The sequence below is a fragment of the Ursus maritimus genome, unplaced genomic scaffold, assembly GCF_017311325.1.
Source record: "Ursus maritimus isolate PB19 unplaced genomic scaffold, ASM1731132v1 scaffold_3, whole genome shotgun sequence".
Classification (NCBI taxonomy): Eukaryota; Metazoa; Chordata; class Mammalia; order Carnivora; family Ursidae; genus Ursus; species Ursus maritimus.
Window position 1 is genome coordinate 77,888,141 of NW_024425563.1, and position 25,341 is coordinate 77,913,481.

Here is a 25,341-nt window from a genome sequence, read left to right on the forward strand (position 1 = left end):
GTTGCAGGTAACATTGCTCCCCAATTTTGGGGCCTGTTTATGAGTAAACAGTGATTTCTAAACAGATCATCAGTGTAATTATTTTTTAGCTGAAAAAAATAATATTCTGAGTGATAAGCAGATAAACAGACAAACAGAAACCTGTATACGATTTTTATTGTTGACTCAAAGACTTAATAGTAGGCTGGAAACTCCAGGGTATTTGAGTTTTGGTTTTTCTGTACAGAATTTTGAGTAGGGGGCACCTAAGCTCTGCTTGCATACTCTTATTGGTGGAAACTCTCTGAGCTTCCAAATTCATCTGGTTGGTCTTTTAATGAAAATTCATGCTAAAATGTGGTGAAGACTTCTCAGATAACAGCTGTGAATGCTCCTGCAGGCTTCGTGGCCCGGCGTTCTCTACCATTTTAAGTCTAACGGCCAACTTTCAACCTACTGCAGGTCTTATTATCGTGCTTCTGAAATGATACTTAAAAAAATACATAGGCAGGCCTGAAGTTCGGAGATTTTCTTTAATGGTATTGTTGCTATAGTTACAGCTGAAATGTTACATGAAGCAAATTGCTTATTGATGGAAAAATGCTGACTAGCACAGCAGCATCCCTCTTCTGGGTTTATATTGCCTTCATTTCCTGCTTTGCTCTTAAGATTAATGGATTTGTGGAGCATTGCTTTGAACAAGCCCTAATGATTTGATGTTAAAATAAAAGCATTCTATTAACATGCACCAGCTGACAATTGAATACATTCTAGTACGTTGTGATTGACATGGAGTTAGTTTTTATACACTATTTGTTTATCAGAATTTTCCCTACTTGGAGGTGAATTTGATATCCTGGCTATGAATGTTGAAGCCCTGAATTAAAAGCTGATTGGTCTCATGGAGTCTTCTGAATTTATTTGATACATTTAATAATAATATAGATAAGAATTTTTATGCTTTATACTATGAGGAGATGTTTATAGGATACTGAAAATAAAACATAATTTAAGAACTTAGTGAAACCACTGCAAATGGACTGAAAGTATCCATAATGATGACTTGTATGTTAAAAAAAAAAAAAAAGCCTCCATAAGCATCTGTATTTTTCTTGTATTTTCTATGTAGTAAACGCAATAATATAACAGCAATGGCTTTAATTTATATAAATATATATTACATAATAATATATAAAATATATTTATTTTTTGATTGTCTTACTGTCTTAAGATTTATTTCTTTGTTTTAGAGAGAGTGAGAGAGAGAAGGAATGAGTGGGGGGAGGGACAAAGGGAGAGAATCTTCAAGCAGACTCCCCGCTGAGTACAGAGTGGCCCGAGGGGCTTGATCTCATGAACCATGGGATCGTGACCTGAGCTGAAACCAGGAGTTGGACACTCAACCGATGGAGCCACCCAGGCGCTCCTGTCCCACTGCCTTTATTTTCAAAGATAAAGCTGTAACTCTTTGGATGTTTAACCTTAAGGCGAACTATAAATAGTCATGTGTTTTCCAATTTACAGAAAGTTAATAGTACATGTGGTAAAATCCTTTTAGGTGGTAAAAATCCTATATCGGCAGTGATAATTTATGTATTGAATTTTTGTATAATTTAGGCATCTTGCTTATTTTATCTCCAGATTGTTACTGGACTAGAAACACTATGAGTGTTTAATGGTGTGGCTGTTGAGGAGCTAAGAGTGCAGATGTTTTTTGGGACCTAGAAATGTAATGCTTCTTAACTAAATCCCTGAATACAGGGATACAAAAATCCTTGGGATTATTTTTGGTAAAGAATGCAAAAAAAGGGGCGCCTGGGTGGCACAGCGGTTAAGCGTCTGCCTTCGGCTCAGGGCATGATCCCGGCGATCTGGGATCGAGCCCCACATCAGGCTCTTCTGCTATGAGCCTGCTTCTTCCTCTCCCACTCCCCCTGCTTGTGTTCCCTCTTTCGCTGGCTGTCTCTATCTCTGTCGAATAAATAAATAAAATCTTAAAAAAAAAAAAAAGAATGCAAAAAAAATTGTGAACTACAGATTTTTACATCTTATGTGGTTGTAGGGTATTTCCTAAATTGTCACTCATGAAGCCAATTTTTCTAGTAATTGTGGTTGTATTTAATGGTGATATGATAGTGACAATAACCCATATTGTTCAAAACGAACTTTCTTGAAAATTCATTATCATTCATCTTACTCATTATTAAAATTCTGTCAGTTTTGCTTTTCTCATTTCTACTTTTGATTTTACCCTAGCCTCTGCCTTTTCTTAAGCCCTCTCTTAATAAAATTTAATTTTGCATATTTAAAGAAGTATAAAAATTTTGGTGTTACTATACTTTCCTCCCCTTTTTAATTCCTTATGATATTGTAACTTCCTCTGCTTGCTTAATTTGTTGGCTTTCTAATTTTGGTTCTAGGCCTGCAGAAAAAAGAGACATGCGTATGAGGCTTCTAATTCAGCATTTCTAATGGGTGAAAAAATTCTCCTTTGCGATTCAAAAATTATCAGTTTCCTTATGTTCTAAACAAATTCATCAGACAATCCTGTTAAAACCATTAAATCCTTTCCATTTCCCATATATAAATGTATATATATGTATATATATATATAATTTTTTTTACTGCATATTTATTTTAACCTGTATCTTACTCCTTCTACTTGAATGTGAGTTCCCTGATGGAATAAGCCATACACATATTCTTTCCCAATGGTATATGTACTCCATAGATATAACTAGAATAAATATATACAGAGTAGATACATAAGTGAATTATGTTGTCATAATTATTTGACATGATCATAACATAAGTTTCAAAATGAATTTTGGTGAAAATTAGTCAAAGTGTAAAGTCAAAAGAATTAGGCTTGTCTTAATAATATTATTTCAAATGCAAATCATCGTGCAACTGAGAGACCAAGTATAGAAATATCAGGTTTAACTGCATAGGGATGGAATCTTAAGCCAAACACAAGTTTGATCTAGCCAGTGAGGCTCTCAGGATAAGATCCTTTTCCTTTTAGACTGCCGTTATTGCCTTCCATTTGCCTTGCAGACCATACTAGTGTGGGTTATTACTGTTTGTGGGTTTATCAAACATTACTTTAAATTGGGAAAATGAGGTGTTTTATGTGACACTGTGGATTAAATAGATGATACCTTTTATCGCCTTAGGTACGTTTCAAATGTGTGAAAATCATCAGTATACTACTTTGAAATAGTTGTTTTGTTTATTTTCTCAACACATTTTCATTTTAATGAGAGTTGTGTACCATTGTGGTATCATATACTATAAGTAGCAAGGGATGATAACTTTGTAAGAATATTTGTTCCAAAAACTCAGGTAAAAGAATCACACTATTATTTTGAAAAAAATTTGCAATGTAATGATACCTGTGTTCCTCGTATATGAAAAACTTCCTAACTTCTTTATGTTAGGACATGGCCTGCCAGGAATGCTCAACACACACCTGTGTTTGGTTTTTAGAATCTATGTGACAAAACAGCAGTGATGCAGCTCTTTGTGTCCTCAGATGTGGCTCAGCTGAGTAATGGTTTTTAAAACCACAGAAAAAGATTGATTTTCTGTAGGTGCTGTGGAAGTGCCTCCTCCAAGGACTGTTCAGCGCAAGGGCTGGAGCGAGCTTTCCGTATTTGTCACAAGGGATCATAACAGTTTCTTTCCTAAGACTTTTCTATAAAACTCTGATATATAGAAGCCACATTTGACTTTAGAATCGCTGAAACCTGAAATTAAGAAGAGAATTGGTATTGGATGATTGTACACACAAAAAGCAAATGAACCCGTAACGCATACTGGTTTTATTTTATAGAGAGCATTTTACAAAAATTAAATAATGGACTTTTGTCTTCATTCTTTAGATTAGTAGATAAGAATTATAATGGCTTACAGATTGCAAAGCAGTCATCATTATTTTTTTAAAGATTTTATTTATTTGAGAGAGAGTGAGAGAAAGAGCACAAGTGGAGGGGGAAGGGGCAGAGGGAGTGGGATGAGCAGACTCCCTGCTGAGCAGGGAGCCTGACGTGGGGCTTGATCCCAGGACCTGAGCCAAAGGCAGATGCTTAATCCACTGAGCCACCCAGGTGCACCTCAGTCATTATTATTAAGCAACATTTTTTATACCTATAAAGAAATTAGAAGCTGAAATAAGAAATAAAACTTAGATCCCTAATAATATTCTAGACCAATAAGTGATTTTAAGTCATGTAACTAGAAAGAATGATCCAGTATGAAAAGCAGTTTGAAATTGAACTCAGATAACAGTGCAGCACATGAATGCAATGCTATTTGTATGACCTTCCATCCTTGGACTTTACAGAATAGGTATTTATTAAATGTAACAATTAGAAGTCTTTAGTTGTTACATTATAATATTCATAAGGTAAGAAAAAGCACAGCATACATCAATAAGGGAAGAATTCTTCAATATTATTAGTCTAACATAATCAGTCTCCCATGCCATCATTTGTATGTATTATGAGAGAGGAGTTTTCATAATTTAGCATGCAAAAGAATCAACCAAGAATTAACCAGAATTTGCATGTCTTACGACCACCTCAGTAGATTGGCGCATGTGGCCCAGGGATTATACCGAGGAGCAGAAACATAAGGAACTGTTTCAGTCAGCGATTCAAAAAACTCTGGGGGAAAGTATATGATCTGGGGGAAAGATACCAAACAATTTGAGCCAGTGATCGTGTCTTGCTCATTTGCATCAGAAATGTGAATATTATTAAGAATGAAGTAATTTTTCAGTCCTAAAGCGGATTGAGAATTATGCACAAATGATTCTTGAAACTTTTCATGTACCTTGTAAAGTTCTACTCTGGTAGATAGAACTACATTTGACCCACATCAAGAGATAGGAGATTATATGCTAAATCCTAAAAGAACTCTGGTTAATTGTAGTTAATATAAAGTGACCATAAAATTTAATGTTTTGTGTAAATATGTGAAATACCAATTTTGAAGCCACCAAGCTCAAAAATGTTGTTTGGAAGAAATGCAGATTCTTCACCAAAAAAGTGAATATTCCCCTGGCTCCATCTACCTACCCCCCAACCCCGGCTCCATCTTTAATGCTACTTTTTTTTTTTTTCTTCCTTATGGTGAGGAGAGTGAATTGCAATCTCTAGGGATTCCTCATATTTTTAGATTATAAATAGCCTTTTTTGCAATCTTCCTTAGAAGTCACTATTTCATTGATTTGGAAAACAGTGACCTACTTTTTCCCTATACAAAAAAGCAACTAGAAATCACCAGATGTTAACCTTAGTATATGCACCAAAACAGATGCATTATCATTTAGTTAATCTGTTCATTGCTATTTTCTTTGCAGATTCAAGAATGGCTTTGTTTAAATTGCCAAACCCAGAGAGCAATATCAGGACAGCTTGGAGATACGGGCAAAATTCCACCTACACCTTCAGGACCAAAAGCCTCTCCTATGCCTGTCCCTCCAGAACAGCCATCGCAGAAAGCAGCAGTGCCTACCCAAGTAAAGATAAAAAAGAAGGAACAAGAAGGAAAAACAGAAGCTGAGCAAGTCATTCCAGAAAAAGTGAAAGAAATACCGTCAGTTGAAAAGATTGTCCCAAAGGTGACCACAGATCACAAACAAGAGAGTCAACCAGAGAAAGACAAAACTTCAGCCCCTCAAGAAAAAAAGCCACCCCCTGAAGACAGAAAGCCACTCCCAGAAGACAAAAAGCCACCTCTTGAAGAAAAAAAACCAAGCTCTGAAGACAAAAAGCCAGCCTCTGAAGACAAAAAGTTACCTCCAGCAACAAAACCGTCAGCTCTGGAGGAGGAACAGAAACAAGACTTACTTAAAACTCAAATACCAATCGCTGAAGAAAAGCCAGAAGGCAGAGTAGCTGCACACGTAGCCCAGGAGAAGCAGCCACAGACCAAGATGGAAGGTAGACCCTCCGGCCCGCCTCCAGGTGTGCCCAAGGAAGACCATGAGGCGACTCAAAAAGGGAAAGGACAGCCACAGGCAGCACGCACAGCAAAGCCTGATCAGGTGGAACCTGGGAGAGAAAAAACAGTAAGTTATATTTTCTTGTCTTTCACTGTCTTATATATATGAAATTTGCTAATTTTTACCTAAGTACACAGAGTGCTTAATGGTAATTATGTAAGTGCAAGCCTTCAGTTAAAGGCACTTTCAGAAAAGTGTAACGATTGCTGAAATGAACAACTGTGGCTTTCTGACGGCTTGATCGAACTTAAAGCAGATATCAAATTTATTTTCCCTGCTTTTATGCACATCTGATAAATTACTGAAGTTCTGTAGGGTGATAAGAAGAGTTTCTTACAGTTTTAAGGTTCTTCTTCTCTCCACTGTGAACATAAAATCAATATCCACCTTTAATATAAAATAATATGTGTCTTTATTTAAGTTTCTGTTTACTTAGTCACTTGGTTAGGCAAGTCAAGTTTCTTTTCACTTGAAAGCCTTTTAAGGTGCCATCAGCCATAAAATGATTAAGTTGTGATTGCCAAAAAAAAAAAAAAGTGTGGCTAAAATTCAGGACAAAAGTCATTTTTACAAAAGTTAATTTTAGTGTTTAACATGATTTTAATATAATATACTCTAGTTGGAGTTTGTTTAATGTGTTTACTATCGAAGGATTAATTATAATCCAGGCATAATCTGGAATAATATATATTCTCTTTCTTTAGTGGCAACTTCTAAGAGTATCCATCCTAACCTCTATCTGCACAAGCAATAATGGCAGTTTTAGAACTCTGTTTTAGAGCTACATGAGATCTTGCATCATATCTGGTTGAATAATTTTAATTCACAAGTAATAGCAATAACTTAAAAGAAAAAGAAATGATTTATTAATATTAAAAGTTAATATTAGAACTCTAATTACAATCTATATTCCTTTTTTGGTGTTTACAGTTTTAACGCATGGTTACTAACCCATCTTCGATACATGATGTATTGCTCATTAAGGAAATCCTGGTTTCCTTCATTATGCAAATGAGTGTATCAGAGTCAGAGAATGGCTGGATCTAGTAACACCACCACCACCCATTGCTTCTCCTAGCTAACCGCTTGGCAAAACCTGACACCTTTGACCGTTTCTCTGTTTGTGAAACTGCCCTTGGCTTCCATGACCCTTCCCTTTTTGTTCCCTTTTTGTCTTTCTGACCATGCTTTATGAGTTCTACTCTGACTCCGTGTATCACTTTCTTTCCCAATCTCTGTGTGATGAGGTTTTCTTTATGTTTTGCTTTGTTTTTGTTTTGAGTTTTGTCTCCTTTGTTCTTAGGCGTGCCACATGAGCAGTACTTAAATCTACCTGTGTACCTTCTGGCCCTCTTTTGAGTATCAGATCTGTGTTTTCAAATACCTAGTATGTGTTCTGCTTCAAAGCCTCATTGTAAACCAGAATTCAGTTGTTCGGATCTTATCTACGCTCTGTAGAAGCAGTTTCTGCTTCTAACTTTCTGTCTCTGGTAATGGCAGTGTCATTCATCTGTCCGTAGTCTCCCAGTCATTAGCCTTCTGAGTAACCTCAGGTTTTTCCTTACCAGCGCACCCTTTGCTCTCCACATCCAATTTATCGCATTCCTGTCTGTTGACTCCTATTCCTGAGGACACTCCATTGATGGCCTTCATGACCTTTCACTAATGGTTTGAGGAATCTAATTACGTCACCATGCCTGCTCTCTGCTCTTTCTCCCTTCTATAAATGGTTGTCAGATCTTTTTTTTTTTTTTTGCTTACTTACATGTTTTGTGTTACAGTGACCTTGAGAGAAGACAAATATTCATTTTATTTATTTTTAATAAAAATAACATTTTTATTACAAAGGAATATTCATTATATATTTGAATTCAACTAGCCAACATGTAGTACATCATTAGTTTCAGACGTAGTGTTCAAATATTCATCAGTTGCGTGTAACACCCAGTGCTCATCCCATCACATACCCTCCTTAATGCCCATCACCCGGTTACCTCATCCCCCTATCCCCCCTTCCCTCCAGCAATCCTCAGTTTGTTTCCTAGAGTTAAGAGAATTATTTTCCCAAGTTCACATAATTTAATTGATCACTCAGATATTGCTAATGATTCTCTATTACTTGTTAAAGAACCTGAGTGAGAAACATCCGAATATTTTATTAATGTATTTTTAATTTTATTTTACACCTTTATCACTTTCTTTTTATCATGTCCTTTTATCACTACTTTTTCTTTTATAACCTCGGTATGTGTATACTTACTTCTGAATTAAATGTATGCACTGATTTACAAATATATTATTAACAGTATGAAACATTCACAAAAACATAAGTCAGTGAAATAAGCTAAAATTATTATTTTATTTGTTTAATATAGGTAGATTTGATCACATTAAAATATGATTGATTATAGTATTTTAGAGAGAGTATTGATTGTGCTTCAATATTTTTGAAAATCTTGGTCTGAGATTTTATGATAGAGTTATCTGAAATTCAGCTTCTAAGTTAAAGTTATTTTGATAATTTGATGGTTAGTTTTAATGACCATCCATAACAAGAAAGATAACCCACAAGGATATATCACAATTAGAAGGACTGGATCAGAGTTTGTACCTGCTAAATCTTGCTACCTGTTCTCTAAGTTTGAAATTGAATATCAATGTTTTTAATTGTAGAAATTCTACAAATAAATGTTAATCTTGCCTGATACCAGTAATTTGTTCTTGCTAACTGCTAGAAAATGAGGTAACATATGTCATTTTATATAGCACAATCAATGATTTCCAAATATCTGTCTTCAGAGGCTTGTTTTCACATCATACTTCTCTTAAAGAATGGCTAGTGTTTATTTCTTACTAAATACTTAGTAAGTAGTATATTGCTGATAACCAGGGTTTACTTTCTCCCATCTACTTTTTTCCCCCATCATCCCTTTACTTTATACTGTCTAGTAATGGGTGTATTACCAGTAACCACTTGTCATCACCAAAAAGTTGAACAAATTTGGCATTCTTCGACTTCCATCAAAAAAGAATTAAATGTTCAGATTCTACAACTGTTTAATTTCCCATTACAGAATCAGTAAACCTCTGTGGTTAAGGTAAATTCATAGTTATTCGCTATCTCAATACAAAATATTAAAGGTATTCTTCAAAATATAAAGGTCTCATCTGTCTACAGCAGACACTGCATCTGTAAAATCCTGAGTAACTGTGTCCGATTTTGACCTACTTGTCACAGATGTAGTGAATGAATTTCACAGGTCCTGCTAGCTCTGTAATCTTACCCTTTTTAAAGAATAATTCCAATCAAAAAAGCCAACTCCTCAGTAGCTAATATACAGTGTTTTCATTAAATACATATGTAGACCTTAACCAAAGTCAATATTGAGGCTTACTTCATGCATTGGTACATTTTTCCTTAGTGGCTTAGAGTAGTAATTTAAGTATTACTGAAACAGAAATAGTGAGTATTATAAACTGAACATATTAGAAATATCAACACTTTGATTCTGTTAATACCAAAACTTTTGCTACTCACTTTGTTCTAATAATTTCTCCGAAACTTTCTAGTTATTAATTTATTCTTTCCAACAATATTTGCTGACAAATACAGTTTGATTTGTCACCCTATCATTTCGTACATATTACTGCATCCATTTTTCCGTGGTGGATAAATCAAGTTTCTCCAAATGATGTGTGACTTCTTTTTGTCCTTTATTATTAAATAAGAAAAATCGAAAGAAGATTCTAAGTATTTATTATTCAGTTTATTGAAAGTTGGTAAAGCACTGGAATGTTTATTTGCAGAAGGTTTGAGAAGTTTGTGATGGTGTCATGATACCGCTTGCTGTGGTGCTAAAGCATGTTGTGTGTAGGCAGGGTTTGCTACTAGCAATAATAGATGTCAATACGAATGTCAAATAGGTTTCCTGATGATGGCAGACATTTTTAGCAAACTGTCAGATCTGATTTAACGTGGTCATCATTGCCTTTATCTTGTAATGTTGCTGAGGAAAAGCTTGTAATGATATGAGCGTCACCTTCTTTAGTCATGTGTTTGTCATGTGTTTGTGTATTTCTTACATTATGATCTTTATGATGTGATTTTTGTTTTACAAGACTCTTTTGTCTACCACTTACCTGCTATAGGAAAACCGGTGTAATTGCTGGTAGGTAATAAAAGCCAGAGATGCCTAACTGAGTAAGAAATCTCGGTATAAAGATGGATGAATAAAGTGACCAACTCACTATGACTTCTTCTTAGAGTGTTACTCCCAGTTTTCTCTCAGGATTCCTCACAGAACAGGGACCAACTCACATAAGAAGTAAAAAGAACATTAACATCAATCCATTTTTTCAATATTAGGAACATGTAATTTTGGATGAAAAAATATAGTAAAAATCTTAACATGTACTTCTTATAGCCCATGACATCATTTTGCAAACTTGCCCAGGCTTTTGCGTCCCACGGCCAAGACACCTGTCTGAATAACTTAGTTTGGCTTTCTCAGCCCTGTGGAATATGCCTCCAATATAACTCGCAAGCAGCCCTTAATATTTCCCACAAGTGAGCTATAGAAAACCAGCCAAGTATGCCTTTGTGTAGTTCCTGAGGGTCGATGGTCCTTTCTCCCCTCTACACCTGCGCTCAGGTTTCTGTGCATTGCTGCTGCTCGCTTCCGTCAACCTGATTGAAAAACTCCCACCTGGACCTCTGCGCTACTTTTCTCCCCAGTGGCTGTCACTTCAGCTGCTGCACTCCCTGTATTGACGGGTTTTAAATTTGTTTCTGTTTGAAATCAAGATAATATTCTGAATTTATCTCTTAGAACATTCTCAGCACTATGTTAAGTATTTTCTCGATCATTTCATCCACAGAACAATGGATGAGGTAAACATTGTGCATTGTAAACGTTGTATCTTCTTTAAATTGAAAACTGAATTTCTGTACCCAGTATCATATGGCTAAGAATTCGGCACAGCCGAGATTATAGTCCAGTTCTGATTATAAAAGAGTGACTTTTCAACACTACACATAATTCTTCTTATGACATTGTACCATCCTGCCTTTACATTATGATAATTATTATTCTCTCTTAGCAGCTCCCACCATAATCCCAAGCACTTTATGTAATATTTTACGTTGTTATATTTATATTATTTATGCGTTTGTCATTTGTGTCATTCATATTTTCATAGTATATTGTATACATTTCTTTGTCGTCATATCTTATCTCCCATTTATTCCTCTCTACCAAAATGTGTTTGTCAAATGGGAATAAAATGTATCCTAAAATATGATAAATAATTTGAAAGATACATTCTTCTTTACTTTGTTTGCTGTTTTAAAATTTCATATTGCTACAGCATTCTCTCTTTTTATCTATATACTTAAACGGAAAACTGCTTATCTACATTTGATATATTACATTGAAACACTATAGGTCACCTGATAAAACCCAAAATCTCAACATCCTTTAGCATAAACTTTTATTTCTGCCTAAAATGACTAACAGGTTAATATTCAGGTCATGTATAAGTCATTGTATATAATGGCAGGAGAATCAGGATGAAAAATAATGAGTTTTTCTGTAGTGAAAAGGATTCCCATGTAGGTGAGAATATTTGATTTTTCTCTCCAGTCCAACTGAACATTATGGACTTAATCTTTAGAGTGCTAGTCAGACTAGCAATCCATTTTGACCCTACCATTGTATAAATGATTAAAATCATTCATTTGTTATTTTACTTTGGCCCATTGAAATAAATGGCTTGGGAAAATTAAGCAATATCTCATCATTTCTCTGTACAATCTTAAATTTAACCAGCAATTCGGTTCTTAACCCCAATAATATGAAAAAAAAAAAAAAAAACTTCCATTTACCTTTAATATGGAAGGCTAAACATCTCAGCATTTGTGAAAGGGGCCGAGCTGAGTTTGGCAGTGCACGTGTGTCTTGGTATATTCCCCATCACTAGAGAAGGCTTCAAGATTTAACACTATCAGAAGAATTTCAAATGGGTCCAGTTCATCACTGCCTCTCTCTGAATGGCATGGAATATTAGAAGGAAAAGGAATTCTCCACTCTCTGCTTTTGGTTAGTAAGTAAAAAAATATATAGGAATCTTAGCCCCTGGAAATTTTGAGTAATTGTTTCATATACATAGACTAGAAATGCTCAAGTACCATAATTCTATACACGGGAAAAGTGCAATAACAGTAACAGTAAAAGTAAGTGCAGTAGGATCTAATGCTAAGTGTACTTAGAAAAATGCACAGAAAATGTGTTCCTTAGGGGAACTGAAAAATGATATCACTATTAAAAAAAAAATAAGGTATGCTTAAATTATGTTTGTTCCCACTCACTACCTCCATCTAAGATGACAAAATTCTCATGTAAAAAGTAGATGCCTGGAATTTTCTTCTTAAGTAATCATTTTAGAGGTCATTCTAGTTTGTATACATGTAAAAAAATGAAATAGATAATTAATTTCAATTTCTGATTACCTATTCAAATGAAGAATATAATGCATACGTAAAATTCAGTGATATTTATACACATACATGTATGTATGTGTTATGTATAATACATATGTAATTTAGAAAGAGGTGTTTGAATCTATTCATTTCATTAAATCTTAACATATTATCACAAGTAGTTTAGTGTTCTCAAAAATAAGTATATGCCATACTTTTTTTTTTTTTTACAACCATATATTTTTGAAGCAACAGGAGAAAACTCCCAATCTTTTAGTCCTAGGGAGTTAGAAGTTTGGAAGAAAATAAGCCAAATTATGCCTCCCTCTCCTAAATCTTTTGATCGTACTCCTCTAGAGTTACAGTACTCCAGATAGCCATTTGAAGATTAAATAATTACAGAAAACCAAACCCAACTTATACACTGTGTTTTATGATCTTCTGTGTTCCATCAACTCTTATTTGATCAAATTATTCCCTTGTTAAAAAAAAAATCCATGAAGCAAGGGTGTGCAGTGTTAAATCTATATAGCCCAGCTAACTTGTGTGGGTACAAATTCCACTCACATACCTCCCAAAGGAAAGTAGACGGCCACAGGAGGGATAAATGCTTAGACAGATGAGTGTCTCAGTATGCCCATCTCTGTATATGAAGAACAATTTTATTTCTTTTTTTGATTTTAGCAACAGAGGGTAAAAAGTTGAACGTGTAGGAGCCTTAAAGAGGCAAAGAGCTTGGTTGGTGTCTGATCTGGTAGTTAATAGCTAACAGTGTAATGAAAAAAAAAGAAAGTCATTCACCTCTCTCAGGAGAGTTTATTCCTTTATTCCTTTGTTATTTAGTTAGTGTGAGAAGAGTTGACATTATGAATTTTTTTCAATTTACCGTGGCACAATAAATCCATGACCAACTGTTTCTTCTAAACAGTTCAGACAAATGCTCCTTGGTCACCTAACTTGATTTTTTTTTAACCAACCCAAACATTTTATCTTAGACCCACAAGCCTATAGAGTAAAATGTTTGCAGACTTTTGCTACCTCATAATATGGAGTGGGAGAGTCATTTAGAGGGAAAATCATCACAGCATCATCATACAGAAATAATGATTGAATCCTCTGTGGAATGTGGAGGAAGAGAACAGGAGAGGGGCAAGAGGGGGAAGTGGGTAGAACATGGTACTAAGGAAAGAAAGAAAACATGAACACATGGGAAAAGGCCCCAGAAGGGGATTGTAGGATAGGTATTTTGATATTTATGTGTGTTAGTCTTCTGTTTAATGTATCTTAATCTCCTTTGTTACATTATATGTCTGATCTTTATTTCTGTAAAATATAGAACTTGTAGAATTCATTGTATAAAACTATAATTTCTCTATTATACTCTATTGTTATATATAACAATGGTTACATTTCCTCCATATATGGATAATTTATTACATTGTTCTGTTTTATAACTTATGCAGACACAAAATAAAGAATACAAGTGACACCATCACAATTTGATTATGATTTTTTTTTTTTTTTTTTTTTTTTTTTTTTTTTTTTTTTTTGCTTTTTCTCTTTTACAAGGAGCTTAGGTCCCCCACCCCTCTGGTTATGGTATTTACTGTGATTTAGTGAAGGGTGGAAAGGCAGATAAGGAAAGACATAGAAAGCATATTGACCCAAAAAAATTGTGTTCATCATTATGTGGGATGTGAGGAGATAGAAACATCCCTCTACTCAAACCATCTAGGAAGATTTTATTAGAAGTCTGCTTCACGTGTGCTTACCTCTTTAATGTGCAGCTCTTAAGACAAAGGAACCAAAATTAGTTGGGTGCTCATCAGCCCTACTACTAAAGTCTTGCAACTGCCGATAAGTAACTTTTTCCTGGGGAGACATCTGATTTGACCCAGGGAAGTTAATTCATGATAACCCAAAGAATACATATTGGGTTTTTTGCACTGAAGTCATGAATAATATATCACTGTCTTTTTGAATTTGAGTTGTGTCCTGTTGTTAATTTGGCCAAAGCATTTTACCTTATAATGTGTTCAAGATACATCTCTAACCATACACATTAACAACAGGTAGTAAGATGAACGTGAATGTAAAATGAGTATCAAACCAACAGCTTCTATATTTGAGAACTCTAAGAAGGAAAAGGAGGAGGAGAGGGAGAAAGAGAGGAAGGTGGAGTTGAGAAGGAAGGAAAGAAGGAAGAAAGGTTTTTGCAAGTTTGTTTTTTGTTCAGCCTGACATCTGTCTGATCATTTAGGCTACAGCTACAGGTGGGTTGGAGGAGCCCACGCTTACAAACCCACTGAAAATATTGAGATGGTTGGTTCAAGATACAGACTTACTGGAATTGAGGTGGCCTCATAGGCTAGGGTCAGACAGAGCATGTCCTCCTGCAGTTTGTTTTCTGACCCCTTTATCCCATAGGGCTGTAGGGTTATTTTAACACCCTACTTTAAGCATGGAAACCAATTCGATTAGTTGAGTTTCATTTTGCTCATAGGTATTTATAGTTTGGACTTATGCAAAAAGTCTCTATGTTTATTATTTTCATTTAAGGCCACTCTGATTCTTGAAACAAATTGCTGGAATGGCCTCATAATAGCCCAAGGAAAGCAGCAGGTCAAGGCTGAGTTCTGTCTACATAGTGTCCCGGCTCCCTTGAAAGCCTGTCGTCCCATTTACAAAAGTTAGTTATTGTACTGGTTGAAAGGAACTGACTTTGACATAGTGTAAAGGTAAAAGTCCAAGTATTTTCAAAATCAGAAGATATTTATAAGTAATATTTATTAAATATCTTTGAGGTATGATGCTGAAGATAAATGAGATTAACAACACTACAAAAATAATAGCTGGATATTTCTCTTTAGCTATGAGTTGAACTAATTATTGCATAACTCTTTCAAAGTTATTAAGTATTAGTAATAATTATTAATAATTATTGCAAACTTTTTCAAAGTCTCTAAACATTCACTTCAAGTGATGTAGAATAATATTAACAACAATACCAAGTAAATATAGTGTCTTAATGTCTTTTAAAGTGTCTTTAAAAGACACTTAGTAGTGTCTTATTTGAATCTCTCTCAAAAAAAAATCTTCTGTGGTAGTTGAGACAGATATCATTACGGTCATACTACCTGCATATTTTTGTTAAGTAAAATTTCCAACATCTCTTACAACTTGTAGCCAGGTACAAAGCCCATCCTCTGATTTTTTTCTTTCTTTGCCTGTCCTCATGATTCAAAAGTATTGGTTGTATTAATGAAAACATTAATTTTTTTCTTTGACGTTTGTAACTTTTCCCCAAAGTAAATGTACTGAGAAAGATAATGATGTGTTTGAAAGAAAACTGAATTGAAATTTAAGAAGATAGAGTATTAATGGAAAAAATCAAATGTCATTGAGAATTGACATTTAATTAAACTTAGGTTAAATGAAAACTAACCTTAGTCAGTATGTTTCAACTACTTTCACTTTTTTTGTATCCAAAGATTTTTTAAAAAATTACTGACATATAGTTTTAAAAAATCCTATAATTATTCCTCAGTTCATAGTAATTGTTTGGGAGTAATAGAGAGGCCATATTACTAGTTTAATCATGTTAAGTTTTCCTGTATCTTTTCCTCCCTGCTAGGAAAAGGAAGATGACAAATCAGACACTTCAAGTTCTCAGCAACCAAAAAGCCCACAAGGTCTGAGTGACACAGGATATTCTTCTGATGGGATATCAAGTTCACTTGGTGAAATTCCAAGTCTTATTCCAGGTGACGAAAAAGATTTGCTAAAGGGACTCAAAAAGGACTCTTTTTCACAAGAAAGCAGCCCTTCCAGCCCCTCAGATTTGGCTAAGTTAGAAAGTACAGTCCTATCCATTTTGGAAGCTCAGGCAAGTACACTTGTTGAAGAAAAGCCAGAAAAGAAAACCCAACCTCATGAGGTTTCTTCTGAGCCACCTAAGGACCAACCAAAAACTCAGAGTTTGTCTGAAACTATAGAAACTACAATTGCAGAAGAGGAGCTCACAGAAAGTCAAGAAGAAAAAGACACTTTAAAAAAAGATAGCCAACAAGATGTTCCTTCCAGAAAAGACCATGAAGAAAAGTCTGAGTTTGTTGATGACACAGCTACCAGAAGACAGCTTTATGATTCAGTTGAAGACAGTAGCGAAAGTGAGAACTCGCCTGTTCCACAAAGAAAACGGAGAACTAGTGTTGGTTCATCTAGCAGTGATGAGTATAAACAGGAAGATAGTCAAGGATCCGGTGAAGAGGAGGACTTTATTCGAAAACAAATCATAGAAATGAGTGCTGATGAAGATGCTTCAGGTTCTGAAGATGATGAGTTCTTTAGAAGCCAGCTCAAAGAGATCAGTAGTAGTATTGAGAGCCAAAAGAAGGAAGAAACAAAAGGGAAAGGGAAAGCGACAGCAGGGAAACACAGGCGACTAACTCGGAAAAGCAGTGCAAGCTTTGATGATGATGCAGGAAGACGCCATTCGTGGCATGACGAAGATGATGAGACATTCGATGAAAGTCCTGAGCTTAAGTACAGAGAGACTAAAAGTCAGGAGAGTGAAGAACTTGTAATTGCTGGAGGAGGAGGGCTGCGTCGATTCAAAACAATTGAACTCAATAGCACAATAGCAGATAAATACTCTGCAGAGTCCTCACAGAAAAAAACAGGTCTGTATTTTGATGAGGAGCCAGAACTAGAAATGGAAAGCCTGACAGACTCTCCAGAAGATAGGTCAAGGGGGGAAGGATCTTCTAGTCTTCATGCTTCCAGCTTCACTCCTGGAACATCCCCTACATCGGTGTCGTCACTTGATGAGGACAGTGACAGTAGCCCCAGTCACAAAAAAGGAGAGAGCAAACAGCAACGTAAAGCTAGGCACAGGTCACATGGTCCTCTTTTACCTACTATTGAAGATTCTTCAGAGGAAGAAGAGTTGAGAGAGGAAGAAGAATTACTAAAGGAGCAAGAAAAGCAGCGGGAATTGGAGCAGCAACAAAGAAAGACTTCTAGTAAGAAATCAAAGAAAGACAAAGATGAACTTCGAGCACAGAGAAGAAGGGAAAGACCAAAGACACCACCCAGTAATCTCTCTCCCATTGAAGATGCATCTCCAACAGAAGAATTACGTCAGGCTGCAGAAATGGAGGAGCTCCATCGATCTTCCTGTTCTGAATACTCACCTAGCATAGAATCAGACCCAGAAGGTTTCGAAATAAGCCCAGAGAAAATAATAGAAGTGCAAAAAGTTTATAAATTGCCCACAGCTGTGTCTTTGTACTCACCAACAGATGAGCAGTCTATTATGCAGCAAGAAGGTGGCCAAAAGGCATTAAAAAGTGCCGAGGAGATGTATGAAGAAATGATGCATAAAACCCACAAATATAAAGCTTTTCCAGCTGCAACTGAACGAGATGAAATGTTTGAAAAAGAGCCTTTGTATGGTGGGATGTTAATAGAGGATTATATTTATGAATCTCTAGTGGAGGACACATACAATGGTTCAGTAGATGGCAGTCTGCTAACAAGGCAAGAAGACGAAAATGGATTTATGCAGCAGAGAGGGAAAGAATTCCAGAACAGATTTTTGAAGATCCTATGCAAAAAATAACAGACCTCCAGAAAGAGTTTTATGAATTAGAAAGCTTACATTCTGTTGTGCCTCAAGAAGATATTGTTTCAAGCTCTTATATCATCCCAGAAAGCCATGAGATAGTGGATCTGGGTAGTATGGTAACTTCTACCAGTGAAGAAAAAAAATTATTAGATGCCGATGCTGCCTATGAAGAACTCATGAAGAGGCAGCAGATGCAGTTAACACCTGGATCCAGTCCAACCCAGCCCCCCATCATGGATGACATGACAGAGTCTACCATGGACTTTGACAGGGTGCCCGATGCATCTTTGACATCAAGTGTTCTCTCAGGAGCATCTCTTACAGATTCGACGAGCAGCGCAACTCTCTCTATCCCAGATGTCAAGATAACCCAACATTTTTCAACAGAAGAAATTGAGGATGAATATGTAACTGATTATACAAGGGAAATTCAAGAGATAATTGCCCACGAATCACTGATTTTGACCTACTCTGAGCCTTCAGAAAGTGCTACATCTGTCCCACCTTCTGACACACCCTCTCTCACGTCATCTGTTTCTTCAGTTTGTACCACAGATAGCTCCTCACCCATTACTACTTTGGATAGCATAACCACGGTTTATACGGAGCCAGTGGACATAGTAACTAAATTCGAAGATTCTGAGGAGGTCACTTCATCAACATATTTTCCAGGCAGTATTATAGACTATCCGGAAGAAATAAGTATATCTTTAGATCGGACTGTCGTACCAGATGGAAGAACTAGTGCTGATCATATTGTGATTTCCTTATCTGATATGGAACCTCCTATCATGGAATCTGTAGGAACTAAACCCGAGGGGCTCATTGCTGACACTATTTCCACTGACTCATCTACATCTGAAAAAGACCCAGTGAAGAAAGCCAAGAAGGACACTGGGAATGGAATTATTCTCGAGGTCTTGGAAGCTTACAGAGATAAAAGGGAAAAGTCTGAGGTTGAACTAACAAAAATGGGCTTCTCTGAAACTGTGTTCGATCACCCTCCGTCTGCTATGGCAGTGGAGGAGCAGGCTCCAGCAACATGCCTTCTAGCTGGACAGGTCTTCGATCAAGCAAAACCTGCATCTCACTTCCCATCTGGCAGTCCTTCTGTTACCTCTCTTCCAACTAAAATTCGTCCATTCTTTAGAAGCTCTTCTTTGGATGCGTCAGCCCAACCTCCTCCCCCTCCTCCCCCTCCCCCCCCTCCTCCTCCCCCTCCCCCTCCTCCTCCTCCTCCACCTCTTCCTCCACCAACCTCACCTAAACCAACTATTCATCCTAAAAAAAAGTTACCAGTTACAGCTCCAGTGACTCTGACTCCTACAGCTACACCTCTAGTTGATGCTGTTACTACAGTAGAGGCCACAGCTATTCCAAGAAGCAGTGGGTTACCTATAACAAAAATATGTACCACTGCACCTCCTCCTGTTCCTCCTAAACCATCTTCCATCCCATCTGGACTTGTATTTATACACAGACCTGAGCCAAGTAAACCTCCAATTGCCCCTAAACCAGCAGTTCCTCAGCTTCCAGTAACTACGCAGAAATCAGCAGATACACATCCCAAACCAACAGGTCTATCTTTAACATCAAATATGACACTAAATTTAGTGACTTCAGCAGATTATAAATTACCTTCCCCTACTTCCCCACTTTCCCCTCACTCTAACAAGTCCTCCCCGAGATTTTCCAAATCCCTCATGGAAACCTACGTGGTTATCACGTTGCCATCTGAACCTGGGACTCCCACAGATTCTTCAGCTAGTCAAGCAATTACCAGTTGGCCCCTGGGATCACCCCCCAAAGACCTGATTTCCATCGAACCAGTGTTTTCTATAGTTCCTCCTTTAACAACTGCAGNAATGCCAAGTTCTTCAGAACAGAGCTTATACATCTCTGGAGCTCTGGAGACATTTTCTGCTCTCCCTGTCACAACACTCTCTTCATTTCAAGCAGCCCCAACCTCAGGGACACAGTTTTACACCACTGACATTTCTAAGGCTGAGATCTTAGCAGCCAGAAGTGCAGTCCCTAGTGTTGGTCCCAGCAGTGTGTCTATCTCAATTCCCCCAGAGCCTCTTGCTCTGGATAGCCTACATTTAGAGAAGCATCAGCATAAGGAAAATGGAAAGGTGCAGCTTGTCGGGGATGCCATTGATTTGCGTACAGTACCAAAAGTAGAAGTTAAAGCAACTGAAAAGTGTATGGATCTTTCTGCTTCCACGATGGATATGAAAAGGCAAAGCACCACAAGTGACATTTATGGCAGACAGATTAGTGCTGTCCAGCCATCTATTATAAATCTCAGTGCAACTCCATCCATAGTAAGGCCGATGTCCCTGGTCACTGAGACGGTGACTGTTGTTACGTGCGTAGCTAGTACCAGTTACACCACGGGCACAGAAAGCCTGGTGGGCGCAGCACATGCAACCACAGCACCACTCCAGCTTACTACATCAAAGCATGCTGAGCCCCCATATAGGATACCAAGTGGCCAGGCTTTCCCTGCAGTTAGAGAGGACGCACCAATCAACTTATCCTTAGGTCCTTCGGCATACCCAGCAACATCGGCTATCACAAAACCTGTCACTGCGCCTCCTGTTGGTGTCACAAATGGATGGACTGATAGCATCACATCCCAGGGGATCACTGATGGGGAAGTGGTAGACCTCAGTACAACAAAGTCTCACCGAACTGTCGTAACAATGGATGAATCCACTTCAGGTGTGGTGACCAAAATAATAGAAGATGATGAAAAGCCTGTTGATCTGACTGCAGGGAGAAGAGCTGTATGCTGTGATATGGTTTATAAGTTACCCTTTGGAAGGAGCTGCACAGCACAGCAGCCTGCAACGACTCTTCCTGAGGACCGTTTTGGTTATAGGGATGACCACTATCAGTACGATCGGTCAGGGCCGTATGGTTATAGAGGGATTGGGGGAATGAAACCATCCATGTCTGACACTAATTTAGCAGAAGCTGGACATTTTTTCTATAAAAGTAAAAATGCTTTTGATTATTCTAGAGGAACTGATGCAGCAGTAGATCTAACTTCAGGGAGAATAACCACAGGTCAGTATGATGTGGCAGCAGACCTTTCCTTGAAATGTCATTACGGTGTCCCTCATCTCATTTCAGGATGAAAAATGTGGTCCCTTTTCCGATTTTGTTACTTTTTGTCTTTCTTTGGATGTTTTGGCAACATATTTCAGAATACATGTGCGCTTTCGTTCCTTCATTTTTTTAATTTGTTCTGCCCAAAGTCACCCGCATGTGCCTGCATGTTCAGCATCGCTTTGATTCTGCATCTAATTAGGTTAACCTGTGGATTTGCATGCAGTCCCATTCATTATGTTCATCAAGATTGAGAGGGCTTTCAAACCCAAAACGCGTCATTCGTTCTGGGAACTGGACTATAACTCTACCCTGTATTTCAGGTGAGGTAATGGATTATTCAAGCAAGACTACAGGTCCATACCCTGAAACACGACAAGTCATTTCAGAAGTTGGGATTAGTACCCCACAGTATTCCACAGCAAGAATGACTCCACCTCCAGGATCTCAGTATGGTGTGGGGAGCGTTTTGAGGTCATCTAATGGTGTTGTCTATTCTTCAGTAGCAACACCAATTCCCTCCACATTTGCTATCACCACACAGCCTGGCTCCATTTTCAGCACCACGGTGAGGGATTTGTCGGGCGTGCACACAGCTGACGGGGTGACTTCATTATCCGCCCTGCACCAGAGCCAGCCAATGCCCAGGTCCTATTTCCTAACAACAGGTGCGTCTGAAACAGACATTGCGGCAACCGGCATTGATATCAATGCCAGTTTGCAGACTCTTACGATGGAAACTCTTACTGCTGAGACAATAGACTCAGTTCCCACTTTAACCACAGCATCCGAAGTGTTTTCTGAAGTGGTGGGAGATGAAAGTGCTATTTTAATGGTCCCTGAAGAAGATAAACAGCAGCAGCAGCTTGACTTGGAGCGTGAACTCTTGGAACTGGAGAAAATTAAGCAGCAGCGTTTTGCTGAGGAATTGGAGTGGGAACGTCAGGAAATTCAAAGGTTCCGGGAACAAGAAAAGATCATGGTTCAAAAGAAGCTGGAGGAGCTGCAGTCGATGAAGCAGCACCTTCTCTATCAGCAGGAAGAAGAGCGGCAAGCCCAGTTCATGATGAGGCAGGAGACATTAGCTCAGCAACAGCTACAGCTGGAGCAGATCCAGCAGCTGCAGCAACAGCTTCACCAGCAGCTAGAAGAGCAAAAGATTCGCCAGATCTACCAGTATAACTATGACCCTTCTGGAACGGCTTCTCCACAAACCACAACGGAGCAGGCCATTTTGGAAGGTCAGTATGCTGCCCCAGAAGGCAGTCAGTTTTGGGCAACTGAGGATGCAACCACCACTGCCTCGGCCGTTGTGGCGATTGAAATACCACAGAGCCAGGGGTGGTACACGGTGCAGTCTGATGGTGTTACTCAGTACATCGCCCCACCCGGCATCCTGAGTACTGTTTCAGAAATACCCCTGACAGACGTGGTGGTAAAGGATGAGAAACAGCCCAAGAAGAGAAGCTCTGCCGCCAAAGGCCGCGGACAGTATGATGAGCTGGGAGAATCTGACGATCCCCGCGGCTTTAAAAAGATCGTGGACAGTGGTGTACAAACTGACGACGAGGACACAGCAGATCGGAGTTATGTGAGTAGGAGGAGGAGGACCAAGAAGAGCGTTGATACGAGCGTCCAAACCGATGATGAAGATCAGGACGAATGGGATATGCCCACCAGAGCAAGGCGAAAAGCTCGAGTCGGCAAGTACGGTGACAGCACGATGGAGGCTGACAAGACCAAACCCCTTTCCAAAGTCTCCAGTATAGCAGTTCAGACAGTAGCAGAGATATCTGTGCAGACTGAACCAGTTGGAACCATAAGAACACCGTCAATACGGGCGCGCGTGGATGCCAAGGTAGAAATAATTAAACACATTTCAGCACCTGAAAAGACTTACAAAGGGGGCAGTTTAGGATGTCAAACAGAAGCAGATTCAGACACACAGAGCCCTCCATATCTGAGTGCCACATCTCCACCCAAAGACAAGAAACGCCCAACACCTTTAGAGATTGGTTACTCATCTCACCTTCGGGCAGATTCCACACTACAGCTGGCTCCTTCCCCACCCAAATCTCCAAAAGTCCTTTATTCACCCATCTCACCACTTTCACCAGGCAAAGCCTTAGAATCAGCCTTTGTACCTTATGAAAAACCCCTCCCTGATGATATAAGTCCGCAGAAAGTACTGCATCCAGATATGGCTAAAGTGCCCCCCGCGAGTCCTAAGACAGCCAAGATGATGCAGCGGTCCATGTCTGACCCCAAGCCTCTGAGTCCAACAGCAGATGAAAGTTCCAGGGCTCCTTTTCAGTATACCGAGGGCTACACGGTAAGAGTGATTCTTTTCAGTTAGAAGGCAATAGATGAGTTGATGTTAACCGCGTGTTTGCAGACTTGAGCAGGCAATGAGGCTCCTGGTACCTCTGAAACCCAGTACTACAGTTTAGTGAGGACTATTGCATTAGAAATTTGGGGAAAAATAGAAAAGTATACATCCATTTAGAAATACCAAAAAAAAAAAAAAGGCAAGCATCTTAGGTGAGGCAAAATGAGAAAGAAGTTTGTTATTTCATAACTTCATGAGACTGAAAGTTTGCTTCTAATCTTGAAATCTCCCAAGTGTCAATTGTCGACTCTGCTTTCAGTGAGTAGAATTAATATTCATATTTAGGTATGATGGAATAAATACTGAACGTAAACAGATTAGACAAAGGATGGCCCTAAATTTAGACCCATGGGTACTGGAAGTCTTTAGCAGGAGGGTCCTTGGAGATCATCCAAGCAGTTTCGTCTTCCTACGGCCAGAATATTTTCATTGAAAGACTTAGAACATTTATTGCTTAAAAGAGAGCATTTCTAGGGCAGGTAGAGGAAAGTAATTTCATAGTTCATCCGTGCTTGTTTAGTTTCTGGCAATTTTCTTAATCTAACCTCAGGTAAGCCTTAGTCCCAGGGCTTACAGAAGCAAAAAGAATTTTTATGTTTCTTTGAATAATAGTGGTTAATTATTGAAAAATATATAGGCATGCTTCAAAGGAGAAAGAACATATATAGATATGTTGGACACATCTGTGAAGATCTCTCCAGCTGAGCTAATAAGAAATGGTAATAATCAGGTATAAAAACACGTGTATCCTACTTTAAAAGTCTAATATATAACAGAAGGCTGTTGATAAATATGATGGTTCAATTTAATACAAGATGTTCAAATTAAAAGTTCTCTTAATTTACTGGTTTGTGAACTCCAGGTCTTCAAACCCTGAAGCTTCTAAATAGGTTTATCTGAGACATTGCTATATTTCTGCTGGCCCATGTATATTAAACATTGGCTGTGGGCTGAAAAACATGCCATTAAATATGACTATAAGTCTGTTTATAGGTATATAGACATCTCCATAGGTATATTAAAAACTATAAATTCATGTGTGTTCTCTAGTTTCATAGTGACATTTTATTATTACATATTTTCTCAAACACTGTGTAAAATTGTCTTCATGTGGGGGACAGAGGTCATAACTGTTAGGTCAGGAAACCACTGGTGAATTGAAATTACATTCAATTTACAGAGAATTATTTTTTCTATGGCTTTGTTTCTAGAATTAAATCTATTGTGAGAAGTGATTTTCAACTCAGCTATATGTATAGGTATTTATTTTTATAGCAGTGGCGTATAAATTCACCTAAGAGTTGCTTGGAAAACTTGGAAAATGTGGCTTTTGACAGGACTTTAATATTTACGGTTTGTGTCCTTAGAAAGAATAAGCTTTTCCAGTTGGTGTGTTGGTCATTTACTTAATGTATGGCCCTGTACCCTTAATTCATATGAACTCAGTTAGAGAAGAGGTTGGAGTTGTCAGTATTTTTTTCCACAGAATTCACTTCGGATTTGGAAGTGTGAAATGAAAGATACAGTGAGTTATGTGGGTTCTATTACAGGTAATGCTACTGAATAACTATCTAATCACAAAAGAAGTTGGGTAGAATTACTAAATAATTTCTGAGCCTGAAAAATCCTAGGTGGATGAGCCTCAAAGCACAATTCAGTAGTTCCTTTTTCTAATTGGTCCAACTCAGTGCTTTAATATGGAAGAACTGTGTATCAATTCAAAGATACTGTTTTATTTC

The 25,341-nt window shown here is 37.8% G+C and overlaps 1 protein-coding gene across 1 annotated transcript in view; it reads left to right on the forward strand.

Moving 5' to 3' along the window:
- PCLO (piccolo presynaptic cytomatrix protein) overlaps nucleotides 1-25,341 on the forward strand; it is a 367,203-nt gene that overhangs the window by 167,244 nt on the left and 174,618 nt on the right. Inside the window, 4 exon segments of the mRNA XM_040644314.1 lie at nucleotides 5,345-6,055; nucleotides 16,102-18,043; nucleotides 18,046-21,171; nucleotides 21,537-23,545. Coding sequence (XP_040500248.1) covers nucleotides 5,345-6,055; nucleotides 16,102-18,043; nucleotides 18,046-21,171; nucleotides 21,537-23,545 — 7,788 coding nt within the window.